Source organism: Stegostoma tigrinum, chromosome 5 (genome assembly GCF_030684315.1).
Source record: "Stegostoma tigrinum isolate sSteTig4 chromosome 5, sSteTig4.hap1, whole genome shotgun sequence".
Classification (NCBI taxonomy): Eukaryota; Metazoa; Chordata; class Chondrichthyes; order Orectolobiformes; family Stegostomatidae; genus Stegostoma; species Stegostoma tigrinum.
In genome coordinates, this window is record NC_081358.1 from 21341265 (window position 1) to 21355311 (window position 14047).

At 39.7% G+C, this 14047-nt stretch overlaps 1 protein-coding gene across 1 annotated transcript; it reads right to left on the reverse strand.

Moving 5' to 3' along the window:
• Window positions 1-1056: 1056 nt before the first annotated feature.
• On the reverse strand, window positions 1057-13919 carry mrpl53 (mitochondrial ribosomal protein L53). Its single transcript, XM_048529732.1, has 3 exons — window positions 13621-13919; window positions 5981-6093; window positions 1057-1670 (listed from the first exon to the last, which is right to left on the reverse strand). Exons 1-3 carry the CDS (start codon window positions 13710-13712, stop codon window positions 1543-1545), a joined length of 333 nt encoding a protein of 110 aa, XP_048385689.1. The 5' UTR covers window positions 13713-13919; the 3' UTR covers window positions 1057-1542.
• Window positions 13920-14047: the final 128 nt, after the last annotated feature.

Genomic DNA, 14047 nt, shown 5'->3' on the forward strand with positions numbered 1-14047 from the left:
AACATTTGCACCTTGAATTCACCCTCAAACTGGCCAAATCAGGAGACGAGCAGGTTTAGTTCAACTTCTAACACAACAATCCGTGAAGACATTTTGTTTTGTTACCCCATCAGAACAGGAGCCACGGAGACACACAAAAATCCTGACAGCTACATTACTCAACATACTCTAGTTACCAGGTACTGCCACCCACATTAATGGTAGGCACAGCAGAATAGTAACACACAAAGCAGTCTTAGTGTGGGTGCATTTCGGTACATACAGAAAACATTAGCTGCTGGGAGCATAGCTACCAACCTGAAGGAAGTCCTAGAAGGTGTAAAATTGGTAAACGCTACAAGACATTCTCCTTTGAATTCCACAATATTTGTTCCTGTGTAGATTGGCCACAGTCAGTTGGTTGCAGACATGTCTCTGAATCACAATGTTCAGGGTCAAGTTCCACTTCAGACTGAACATGACAATATTGGGCGAGTATTGCATTGATGGAAATATCACATTCGACGTCAGATGTTAAACCGTTGCCTCATCTGCCTGCTTTGTTGGAATATACAAGATCCCACACATTATTTAGAGGAGCAAGGAGTTATTTCCCGTATCTTGGCCAAAATTAGTGTCTTAATCAACATCACAAAAATGAATTGTTTAGTCATTATCAGATTGGTCTTTGTGGGCAATTGGGGAGCACACATCAGCTGTTGCATTTCCTACACAGCACTTTAAAAAGTACGCAACTGGCTACAAAACACTTTGCAACCAGTGACCATGAAAAGCATTACATAAATGCAAGTTTTTTTTCTATGTAATATTATGGGAAATGAGCACATCCACTTCTTGTTTGAAGGGAATTTCAATGGTTATCATTTAACAAGGTCTTTGGGAAACAATCATACTCACGTTAATTCAGAAGATTTTCAAATACCAGCACTGTAGTCCTTACATAGATAAACATGTGTAACAGCTCTGTCAATTCTATTCATGACAAGAAATGCACCCAGTTCAAAAGTGGCTAACATTTGCTGCTTAAAAAAATAAAGATTCTTTTTAAATTCAAGGTTCTTTTTAAGAATCTGAAGACAAATGACTTTTATTTGCATATAACTTTCTGTTGTCCTCAGTTGTATTTTGGAATCACTGATATAGACACAAAAAGGTGGCGCAAGTTGTATCAACAAAAAATACCAATTATTAAAACACAATATTGTTAAATTGACAGGACTTAAGTGGCTAATACAGGCATAATATGACAATAGGGCAATAAATTAGGATTCACAATCACTTATTTTGATAGTTAGTGAAAAACTACAACTCCCCATGGTCCTGGTAATATTTTTTTCATCTTACTTCAGGATGAATTAATCTTTAAAATGACACCTGAATGATGAAGTGAAAAGATGTTTTAACATGTTGATCAGTTCCATTTTTGCCAAGCTTGCCATTTTTAAACTAAAATGGTCAAACATCATTTGCACTGGGCAAGGCTTGGTTTTCCAAGTATGCTCAGGAATAAATGAATATATAACGGGAATACCCAATTTAATGTTAGTGGCTTTTTTTTGATGCCTTCTCATATGCCTGAGGGTCCTTTGCAAAGCATTTCTCATGGAAAAATGACAACATCTCCCTGCTTGTCAAGTTTGCTGCTTTCATGATCAATCTTTCTCCATCATCTGTCGGAAAAAAAGAAATTTTTGACAGAATCAAGAAGTTATCATAACTACTTCAAAATAAACAAGCCAAACAGTATTCATACAAAGCTGAGCATTCACACAATATATTTAAATACAATTTTGGAGTTTTATTTTCATAAGTGTGCTTTAAACCTTTGGAAAAAATGAAATAATTTCATACATCACCAAAATACAACTTCTGTAATGATATATACTGCAAAATGGTACACAGTGCATGTATAATGCCTTTTTTACTGCACCCTTAGGGTTTAAAAATTTAAAAATCCAATTTTCTGCTACTCAAATTTCATGGTTTTGTGCCAAGCTGACATAATTGCCTCAAAATATTTTTTTCCTCTAATAGATGGCATAACAGCTAAGAGGGCTACAATAAAGAGTCACAATCTTAAATATGGTCTCACTAACACACACAGACTTAGAGAATTTCTCATGAACTACCAAGAAGGGGCTTTCCAAAATCAATTGAACTGTTTCTGCAAATAACATTTTAACTTCTGCATTCCAGACAGCGTTATAGATGACAAAACAGCTACGAGAGATTTCTAAAGGCAAAGGAATCGTCATATGAAAGTTCATTACTTTAAGGCTTTTTGAAATTCCATTAAACTATAAACACGGATGCTGATTTCAGTACTAACGTCATTCTGCTTAAGTCACAGACTTGCAGTTAACTAAGCGCTTATCACACTAATATTCTTATCACAGGTTCTGTTGGGTTTCTGGATACGACATTCTGCACTAAACAAGTCAAAATTTTGTTTCTGGTCAACTGTAAATAAGGAAAGGAAGTAAATTTTACAAATTTTACTTTGATGAAAACAATTATTCAATTAAGAAACAAGTCAAAGTTGAATGGGAACTTGATACTGGTACATTTTAAAAAAAATACCTACATATTTAATGGTCAGCTAAGAACAGTATTGAATGCGTCAACAATTTAGGTTCTGCGCTTTTTCTTCTCAATTTCAGCCTAGAAGGCTCCAATAGAGTGGGAAAATGCAAGGCAGTAGTAGGGAATACATTTTCAATAAAAATACAAGGTTGAGCACTGTTATACATTTCCGATATTTTACATTTGTGCCAATATCATCTAATCTATCACACTGTAGAAATAGAGTGCAGAAGTGCTATCAAAATGACAATGTGCAATGAGTGAAATGACACATAACCACATACAACACTTCACTTCAAAGGCAAAAAGAACTATTACCCTCAAACAAGGCAGCCCAATAACCACTGTTTGCAGAGAATAGAAAAGTAACTAATTATTTTACTGAAAAGCTTGGGCATATTGTGTCACACCCTCAGGACAGGTGGATATGAACACTCTGCCACAAGAAATTCATGTTCAACAATGTGCTGCAGCTGAGCTGAAGCAAAGGTTGTAGACTATGGCTAGGAGCTTGAGAGTCAAGAAACACTGGAGAGTTCTGAAAGGACAGGCAAGTGAGAACCCTCAAGTGATTTGCAGAATAATCTAACATTAGTGACCATTGTAATTTCAATCCTTTAGCATATCAAGCTTAACTTCTTTCCTACTTTAAGAAATACACAGAATCCTGTGCCAGAAACAATTGGAGGACATAGTAACAACTGCCGATGCTGGAGTCAGAGATAACACAATGTGGAGTTGGAGGAGCACAGCAGGCCAGGCAGCATCAGAAGCTCAAAAAAATTGGAAGCTTCAGTGAATGTCTTCTGGCTGCTACTCTCTCTCTGAATTTTCTCTTGATGTTTTCCTCCTGGTTGGAAGACTTGCACGTGACAATCTGTGTCTGAGTTTTCCATCTTTATGAAGGTGTGTTTACGGGATGCTCCTACTTTAGAACAATTATTTAGTAATATGACTTTCTATTACTCTTAAGTTTTCCAATAGATTTAAGTTATTCTAAATTTCTCTCTCATTAGTTGTGTTTTAACTAGTATTTATATAAATTGTGCTTTGTGTAACGTCATGTAGTTTGACCAGTTGCACTGCATCTGGAATACGCTCTTTACATTCTTCCCAGCTATAATCAGTTCTGAAGCAGGGTCATCTGCTGCATGTTTCCAACAATTGTTGTTTGTGTTTCTGATTTCCAGCATCCACACTTCTGTTTTTCTCTCTAGACCTCTGTTGCTCCCCAGAATGGCTTGATAATTTACCACTTGTATGCTAATGGTAGACCAACACTTCCCATCCAGAACTACCCTTCTCTGCCTGCCTGAACCCGTTTGCTCACTGAACAACTTCTCTTAACTCCCTTCACTTCCTCCAAATTAAAGGCGCTGCTATGGGTACCAACATGGTTGCAGCATATTTTCCGAACATGTGCTTAATTTTTGTTTAAATACAACAACAGCCTTTTTTTGTTATGCCAATATTGTAACAATGCTTACTTCCTACACTCGCCTTCAATCATAAAACTTAATTTATTAACCTTGCTATAAATTTCCACCCTTCTCTCACCTACACACAGCTACTTCAGATTTTCTTTCTGACCCTCACTTTATCTTCATTTCTGGCTATCACGAAGTATCATCAGCTCACCATCTCGCTCTAACTCAGAACACTTCCTCACATCCAGTCTCCCAATTCCTCTCCCTCATGGCATCTGTTTTGATTATACAACCTTCTAAACCAACAATGTTTTGTCTACCTTGCACCTCAAGCAAACATCCCCTGCACCTACCATGACTGACTTGGCCTTCAACTGTGTTGGAGGACTCATTTTCTGTACTTTACTTTCACCCTGTCACCATCCTGCTTCACAACAGAATGCCCCTGCCGTCAGCTTCTATCCTACCAGCTTCAGTATTCAACAGACCATTCTCTGTCACTTCTACCAACTCCAGAGTGTTGCCAACAAACACAATATATCCTTCCCTCCTTTTCTAGTATTCCAAACAGACAATCCTCTCTGTAATATCTTGGTCCATTCCTCAGTCATCCTGAATGCTCCAAATTTGTTTATTTGGTTCTCCTTGTACCACTCTCTTTAGCTCTGCCTCACCAACTCTATTATCCAATAATAACTCTAAATTTACATCCTATCAGGCCTTCTCTTTTGCTCCGAGGAAGGGCGCCGGACCTGAAACGTAAACTTCGTTTTCTCCTTCACAGATGCTGCTAGACCTGCTGAGCTTTGTCAGCAACTTTGTTTTTATTACTATATCGATACCTGGAATAAGCAGGATTATTTTGTTGTAGATTGGACAATGTTGGGTTGGTTTGCGCTAGAGTTCAGAACAGCCAAGAGTGATTTCTTCAAAATTTAAGATCCTGAATGGTCTTGCCAAGGTGAACCTGTAAAAGACAGGTGATCCCAGATCTAGGGGACACTTTTTAAAAGTAAGGGTTGCCCTTTAAGGACAGAGATGAGGGTTTTTTTAAACCCACTCCCTCAGGGTTGTACAACTTTGGAACTCTTTCCCCCTCAGAAGGCAGTAGTGGCAGAGTTATTGAAAGTATTTGCAGATGACCGATTTCCTTGCCAAACAAGAATCTAACAGATTATCAGAAACAGATGAATTTAGAATTTGGAATAAAAACTAATCAGCGATTATCTGTATTGCTGCTGCTCCTAATTTGTAAGTTCTTTCTTAAAATAAAGCATTTTAAGTTGGCACAAAAATACTTTCTAGTTTGACACAGAAAGTTGACCATTTTGTGAAACATTTCCTTTTCCTGAATGTTCTCCCTTACTAACTCCCCTTGCACATGATAAGTCATTTTGGCAGCAATATTTCCTGTCAAACCATTATCAATGTATTTATTCACTACCAACCAGTCAATGTTCAACTGAGCGAAACGTATATTCCTTCTCTTATTATTCATCACATGCAAATAAACATTTGGCCTCTGCATCGTACTTTACAAAGCAGCACAAATGCGGCTGGGTAGAGTTTGGTGCATCACACTCATGTAACCAGATAAAACTGATACCAAACCAAAAAGGGGGAAAGTCTAAAACACAGGATCGTTTCAAAGGACAAGAGACAAGTAGCGAGGAATAGAGGTTTAGATCAGGACTTTTTTTTACTTAAGGCTAAGCAAGTTGCTTCAGTCAATGGCAGATGTTAAACAGCAGCTCGGACTGACAATCGGTTATGGAAAAAATGATATGGAGGACATCAATCCCCGGATGGTGAAAGACAGCTGCGAGAAAAATACGGACTGCCTCTTTCAAAACTGCATATTAAAACCTGCAGACCAAAACATTTACCATCTGGACTTCCAGGGAATGAAATCTGGGTGTCTTTTTAATATCTTTGACCTTTAGTGGACTCAAAAGTAATGCAAAACTTACTGAAGGTGACTGATATAACAGGCTCCGTCTCATCATGCTTTACATCAGCTACAATCCGGCAATTAGAGTTTGTTAGGCGTGCCTTTTCTGTTCCTACTGCAGCAAGAAATTCCCTACAAAATTTTGAAAATAAAATGTAACTGGGCACAAACTATGCAAATAAAAACAAAACAGTCTTTTCATGCTTTTTTTTCCTGTTCAAGTGAGAAATACACTTTCAGAAGTGTAGAAGCATACATTTGCAAGGTCTCACATTTGCAAAACATTTTTTTTCGCAAAAAAATTGCCTCTTTTTAGCAGTTAGCAAAATGCACTGTTTTATTTTAATTAACATTACTGAACTCTGAAACACACATGTTCATAGAAATAATGACCAACTTAGAATTTTTAAGAATTCTTTCACAGGGTCTAGGGATTGCAAGGTTAGTCCTCATATATCCCCCCTTTCTAGTTGTCCTTGAAAAAAAAATGCCCTGTCTGCAACTGATGCAGTCTTTGGAGGGTAGGTACACACAATGCTGAAAGGAAGGGAGTTGCAGGATTTTGATACCAATGATAGTGATGGAGCAGCTATACAGCTCTAAGTCAGGATATTGTGTACTTGCAGTGCAACATTTAAATAGTAGTGTTCCCATGCATTTGCTGCCTTTGTCCTACTAAAATAAGAAAACTAAGGGTTTGGAAGGTGCTGCCGGGGTGAGTTGCTGCAGTACCTCTTACAGATGGTGCACACTGCTGCCACTTGTGCATCAGTAATGGAGGAACGAACACTGAAGGTGATAGATGGGATGCCAGTCAAGTTGGTGATTTGCTGTTGATGCTCTTCAAGTGTTATTTTAACTGTACTCATCAAGTCAGCTGGAGAGTATTCCAAACTCCTGACTTGCATTCTGTACAAAAACATTGCTGGAGAAACTCAGCAAGTCTGGCAGTATTTTTAACAGGATTTGTCCTGCTCTTTGTTGTCAGGACACACAGATGCTGTATTGGTACACCTTGGCTAGGGGAGCAAATGGTTAGAGTGTCATGGAGTCATACAGCATAGAAACAGACCCTTTGGTATAACTTGCCTATACTGAGCAAGTTTCCCAAACTAAACTAGTCCCACCTGCCTGCATTTAGCCCATCCCTCTCTAAACCTTTCCCACTCATGTACCTGTCCAAATGTTTTTTAAATGTTGTAACTATACCTGCATCTGCCACTTCCTCTGGCAGTTCATTCCACATAATGAACCACCCCACACCATGTGGGAAGAAGTTGTCCCTCAGGTCCCTTTTAAATCTTTTTCCTCTAAACTTAAAATTATGCCTATTTTGAACTCTACGGAAAACACTTTTGCTATCACCAAATCTATACCTCATGATTTTAAAAACCTCCGAGATCACCCCTCAACCTCCTACGCTCCAGTGTAAAATATCCCAGCTTATCCAACCAGTCCTTATTACTCAAACCCTCCAGTTCTGGTAATATCATTGCAAGTCTTTCCTGCACCCACTCCAATTTAATAATCTGTTCCCTACTGGAGGGCAAGCAGAGCCATATACAGTACACCAAAAGTGACTTCACCAACATTCTGTACAACAAGCGATATGACATTCCAACTCCTCTATCAAATGTCTGACCAACGAAGGTAAGCACACCAAACACCTTCACCACTACCTTGTCTACCTGTGACACAACTATCAATGAACTATGGACCTGAACGCCTAGGTCACTATTCTACAATGATCCCCAAGGCATTACCATTAACTGTGTAAGTCCCACTCTTGTTTGTCTTACTGCCAGTAAGTTGTAAGGGTCCATAACCCTTGCAGCATTCAATCATTTACCCAACACACCGAGAAAATTGAATTGATTGAAGATTGCATCTATGATGCTAGGGAAATCAGAAGGGCATTACTCAGTGTTTCTGAACAGGTTTGGACTCCTGGGTTCACGGTCACAGTTGCGTATGGCATAAGCCAGACCATGCAGTTACAGATTGTGGTTGAAGACAATTCTGCATCTGATGCTTTCAGCCCCACATAAATGTCCATTTGTTATGGTATGTTTGTAAACTATCCCATTCAGCCTACATGACAGAGGCAAGTAAAGGTAGGACTTTGGCTCACAATGACTGTGTGATGGGCACCATGACGAAATTTGGCTTTAAGAGGTGCATTTCGTCCTGGGTTTACTTTTGGAGAGGGGTTGGTACAACACAAGCAGCAAAAATGAGTGGTGTTAGGCTCCCAAAGAACCAGGGTTTTAGTTCAGTTTCAGTATTTGTTGGGGTTTTGAAGCTGGCTATTGAAGTTGCTCCGTCTCTCTCTCTCTCAGCCACATCTTTTCTCCCGGACTGGAGAAACACTGCATGTGAGACAATCTATTTTACTGAATTTGCCTTTGCCAAAAGTATGTTTATGAGATATTGCTATGTTGGAACAGTTGCTGTTTAGTAGTTAAATCATCTACTGTTCTGTTAAGATTTCCAATAAAGTTTTTATACTGACTCTTCTTTCTTTTGTTTGTATTTTAACCGTAGGATAAGAATAAAGTGTGCTTTGCTTAACGCCTAGTAGTGTGACCATCGAATTACAAATGAAATGCAGCACCTTAAACTTGCCTTTATAGAAGATAAAAATTAGGGTCTGGGCTATCTCCTTGATATATATTAAGGAGGTTTGGTATGGTCGTAGCATCACTCCTAATGATGTCACGGGCATCAGCTACAGCTACATCTGTGAAAGCAAGGTCAATTAAATGTTACCATCTTGTTAATTTTCTGACCTCCTGAGTGAAGAAACTCTATTGTTTAGGACTTGATCAGTTGGTCAGTAGTGGTTCTACTATGCCATTCTTGGTGAGGGATTGAAGTCTCGCATTTCTTTTGGATTTTGTGTTCTTGCCACCCCAAGTCCCATTTACCTGTTGCTATGACAGGATATGCCAAGGACCCTGCGATGATAGTCTTACAGTACGGGGTTTGAAATAGCTTGGGAGACGAACAAGCAGCAATATAAGAGGGAAAAATACTTCATTGAAGAGCCCAGCTCTGGGTAAACAAAATCAAACGTTAGTTGATAAAAATGTCACCAAACGAGCTACTTTTTAAAAGATGGCTCATGTACACCTGATGTACATTCTTGCATGATGAAGGGACAACAATCAAGGCCGGAGTTCAATGGTAACAAAGTAGAGTGTAGAATGAATCAGATAAAGGGTCTATATGACAGATGTCAAATGTTAACACAAGTGAGAACCAAGCTGAATATAGAAAGCTCAGAGAAGAGCTGAGAAAGGAAATACAATTGCAACAACAGAGTCTGAGGAAAAAAAAAAGTGGTACCTGACATAAAGGCAGGAATCCAAAGATTTTCTTCTGGCATACAAACAACAACAGGATGGTTAAAGGAGGAGTGGAACCAATTAGGGACCACAAAACAGATCTGGTATCTCTCAGAGATAATGGGAACTGCAGATGCTGGAGAATCCAAGACAACAAAATGTGAGGCTGGATGAACACAGCAGGCCAAGCAGCACCTCAGGAGCACGTGCTCTTGAGATGCTGCTTGGCCTGCTGTGTTCATCCAGCCTCACATTTTGTTGTCTTGGTTATCTCTCAGATGCTAATTAAGTACTTTGCACTTGTCTTCACCAAGAAAGAAAACAATGCAGTGGTAGTTGACATACCACGTGCATGACAAGTTGATAAAGAACGGCTATTAAAAAGCTGATTGTAAAGACAAGTCGCTAGGGTTGAATGGAATGTATTCAATGGCATTAAGAGAAGTAACTATAATGCCATATGAATTTGGAGGAGTAGAACAATCAGCCCATCAAGCCTGTTCGTTATGCAATAAGATAATCATGACTGATCCGATTATCCCACATTCCCAACAGTCCTTGTTAACCTTTCACTGTCTTGCTTGTCAAGAATTTATATACCACTGGCTTTAAAATAGTCGAAGGCTCTGCCTTGGAGAAGCAGGGCTGCAAACACATGACCCTTTGCGAGAGAGCATTTCTCTTCATCGCCATCTTAAATGGTGACCCCTTATTCTGAAACAGAGATCCTGAGTTCGAGATGATCCCACAAAAACATACATCCTTTCACAATGTACCCTGTCAAGACTCTTCAGGATTTTCTATGTTTCAGTCAAGATACTGCTTAAGTAAGGGTGGAAACTGTGCATGTAGATATGGAGGTAGCTCCAGAGGACTGGAGAACTGCAAGTGTTCCACCCTTGTTCAAAGTAGGGCAGTTTAATTTTGTAGTGAGAAAGCTTTTAGAAATTTGAATCCATAACAAAATTAATAGTTGCTTGGACTGGTGCAGCTTAAGACTTGTTAAATGCAAAGTGAGCAGGTGTGATTGCACCTGTAGATAGAGACAAACAGAGTTAATGTTGAGTTCGATATGACTTTTTTGGAACTGAACAGGTCTGGAAAACTTGTGTTTTATGTTGCAAATAAACAAAGGGGACAGAAAAGAAGGAGCAAATGAGACAGATGGGAAAGATTCTTGAAGGCTGTAAAACATCCAAGCAGAAAATGAGCTGCTATTCCTCCAGCATGTGTTGGGCTTCATAGAATATTAAAATAGGAACGAGGACGGAACTGGAAGCAAGATGGCATATTGAAATAGCAGGTGGCCAGAAGATCAGGATCATACTTGCAGACAGTGCAGAGATGTTCATTACAGCAGTCATCTAGTCGCAGTTAGTCCCAAAAAAGTATAAGAGACTATATTATGAACAGTAGATACAGTTGGCTAGACTGAAAGTATAGTGCTCGCGTGAAGCCTTGAACAGTGGGCAGTGAGGAGATAATAAAGAAGTTTTTCCACCTTCTACACTTTGTGATTGCATGGCATGGTGCCATTGAGTGAAGAGGCGTTGAGCACAAGAGGGGCAGTGGGCAGCCCCTGCAGAATGCTAATAGGAGAGTAGGAAGGGAAGAAAAGATATTTTTCATGGTGAAATCTCATGGGGGTGGTGGAGGGTTGCCCTTTGAATGCAGAGTCTGATGGCACAGAAGTGAAGACAAGGGCAACTGTATTATTGCTGTGTGTATTTGGGTGGAGTGTAATGGGGAAGGCAACCAGTGAGGGCAGAACTGTGGAAAATGGGTCAGACATAACCAGTCTCATTAAGCAGTGTGGGGAAGAATCCTTAGTTCAACGAAAGTGATGCATTGGTTTTACTGTAACAGATGCAACGGAGACAGAGAAACGGGAAGAATGGTCAATCACGATTCAGATGTAAATCCATATTTTACAGCATTGCTGCCTTCAATCATATCCAATTTTCATCAGTGTAATGACCAAAACATGATTCTTAAGCTTTAGACCTTTTAAAAGATAGTTGAAAGCTGCAAGAGTTATTTAAACAGCTGTTAAGATTTTGGAACAGAAGTAGTCTATTCAGCCCATCAAGTCTTCACCAAATAAGATCAATATTTTTCCATTTAAATAATATTCAGCTCCTCTATTCAACCTGGCAAAAAGGACACAACTTCACATTTCGCCAAATTAAATTCAATCTTCCAAGATTTCCCCCACTTTCTTAACTGTCTTTACCCACCTGCAAAATCTTTGCATCATCTCACCACTCACCTTCTTATTTTTGTCATCTGCAAACTTCACAATTTTAAATTTATTTTCCTCATCCAAATAAATAATAATGGCCCCAGCACTAATCACTAGTTACTGACTGCCAGCCTGAACATGTCCCCCTTATTGTAACTCTATTAGTTAGCCAATCCTCTTTCCTTGATGATATATGACCTCCAATACCATGGTCTCTTAACTTATTAAACAGTGTAATGTGCGGTTCCTTATCAAAAACATTCTGAAAATCTAAATACATTTACAGCCACTGCTTCACACTTATCTATCATTGTTGTTATCTCTTCAAAGAATGCTAATAAATTTCTCAGGCTTGATGCCCCCTTCAAGAAGCCAACCATCTAGATAAGTGAGGAGCATCTTTGAGAACAGTCAAATATACTTTTACAGTTAAAAGTAGACATGAATATATGTTAAAAGTGGATAAACATATTGAAAATCTCAATCTGTCCAGGGAACTGGGAGTTAATAAGTTATTTAAATAACCTAATATTTACATTTTTAAGAAACCTACAGTGTAAAAAGAAAGTGACTGTCATTTCCCTGCTTGGTGGCATAAGCCTGAGGACTATCACTGGATGATTTGCACTGAACAATTCATTCCACAATCTATTATCAGTTTTGTTCCCTAACACTTCAATTTTACTGACTAGGGCAAGTAAATATAATGTAGTTGAGGAAAGTTAAACACATCAAATTTTGGTTTACAGTAATGAGATTTTTCGAAAAAGGATTTCAGCAAGAAGCACTTGGAACTTTATTATATTTCATCTCATTTTGGGCACTGAGGTCTGCTCACAGTATATACAAAGTGAACTGGCATTGAAAATGTAAGGACAAAGTGTGGTAAACAGAGTGATATGGGTGACCAGACCGCCATACCTTGGTAAGTTCACCATTCATCTTCATCCTTGCGTATTCATCTGCAGGCATGTTTGTGACTTTTTATATTTTGGTGCAGTCACCCATATTATTGGCTATAGCCATCCTCACTTAATTTCAGATTAACTCTAAATTCCTCAACATTAGCTCACTTTCTGAACTAAATCCTTAGCGTTGTAAACAATAGTGGCCCAAGCGCATATTCCTCCAGAACACCACTTCCCTTCCGTCCAAAATTATTCCCTTAAATCCTGGTTTGCAGCAATATTTCTCTTCATTTACCTACATAGATCTGACTCCCCATCCTGTGTCTTTGTCAGAAGGCTCTGAGATTTAACTCAAGATTTTTCTGATAGGCCACATATATCACATCCTCTGCATATGGAATCACAAAAGGGCTACACCAGACACCATTCTCCCAGTCATATCCATGGTGGCTCCCTGTAACAGCAATTGACTTAGCATCTTCAGCTTCACTGTGCATAGTTTTTTTCTTTCCAGATAACACAAAAGCAGAGTGAAGGCTTCAGCTCCACTTTCTTTTCCACTAACAGTGCCTGATAAACTAAATGTTTCCAATTTTATTTCAGATTTTCAGCATATTGCTTTTTTTAAAAGAAATCTCCAATATCTGCATTGCTATTTAATCTTCCATAGGCATAATCGGAGTGTGGAGGAAGAAAAACAGAAATTGCTGTAAAATCTCAGTAGGTCTGGCAGGATCTGTGGAGAGAAAGCAGAGCTAACTTTCCGGGTCCAGTGATGCTTCTTTCAAGTTGCCATCAGCTCTGAAGAAGGGTCACTGGACCCGAAACGCTAACTCTGCTTTCTCTCCACAGATGCTGCCAGACCAACTGAAATTTTCCAGCGATTTCTGGTTTTGTTTCAGATTTCCAGCACCGGGAGTTGCTTGGATTTTAAAAACGAAAATGAAGGACATATATTGATACTGATATTGATTTACAATAGGAACTCAGACCATTATGGCACCGCAGTTTCCATGCAACTGGATTCATGTCTTCCAGAAAATACAATTAATTCTGTTGAGGAGTCAGTTTGTTTTCACCAAAGGGGCAAACTATCAAACTAAGACAAAAATCACCAGAAGAACGAGTAGGAAATGAAGCTTTATTCTGAGACCTTTCCTACCTGGCGCCGCGAACATTGGACTCAAAGGGACAGAACTGCACAATAACTTCTTTCACGGTTCTCAGGACAACTCGACCCCTAGCCGCCGCCATCTTACGTGCCTCCCAAGAGGCCGGGGCGGGGTGATAGGTACCCGCGGTGCGCTCTGGGAATTGCAGTCCATTTCCTGCCCTGGGTCCAGGCCCGAAACGTCAGCCTTCCCGCTCCTGTGATGCTGCTTGGCCTGCTGTGTTCATCCTGCTCTACACCTTGCGACCTGAAGGTTGCGGTGAGCGTCGGCGATGCGTTCGGACAGGCGGCGGGACGTCATGACGTCAGTATCACCCCCTCTGATGACGCCTGCCTGCCTGCGGCGCTCTGTGTCGGAGCGTGGATCCCGCTGTTCAGGGCAGCGCGTGCGCATGCGTACCCCGCCCCTGCCCAGCTG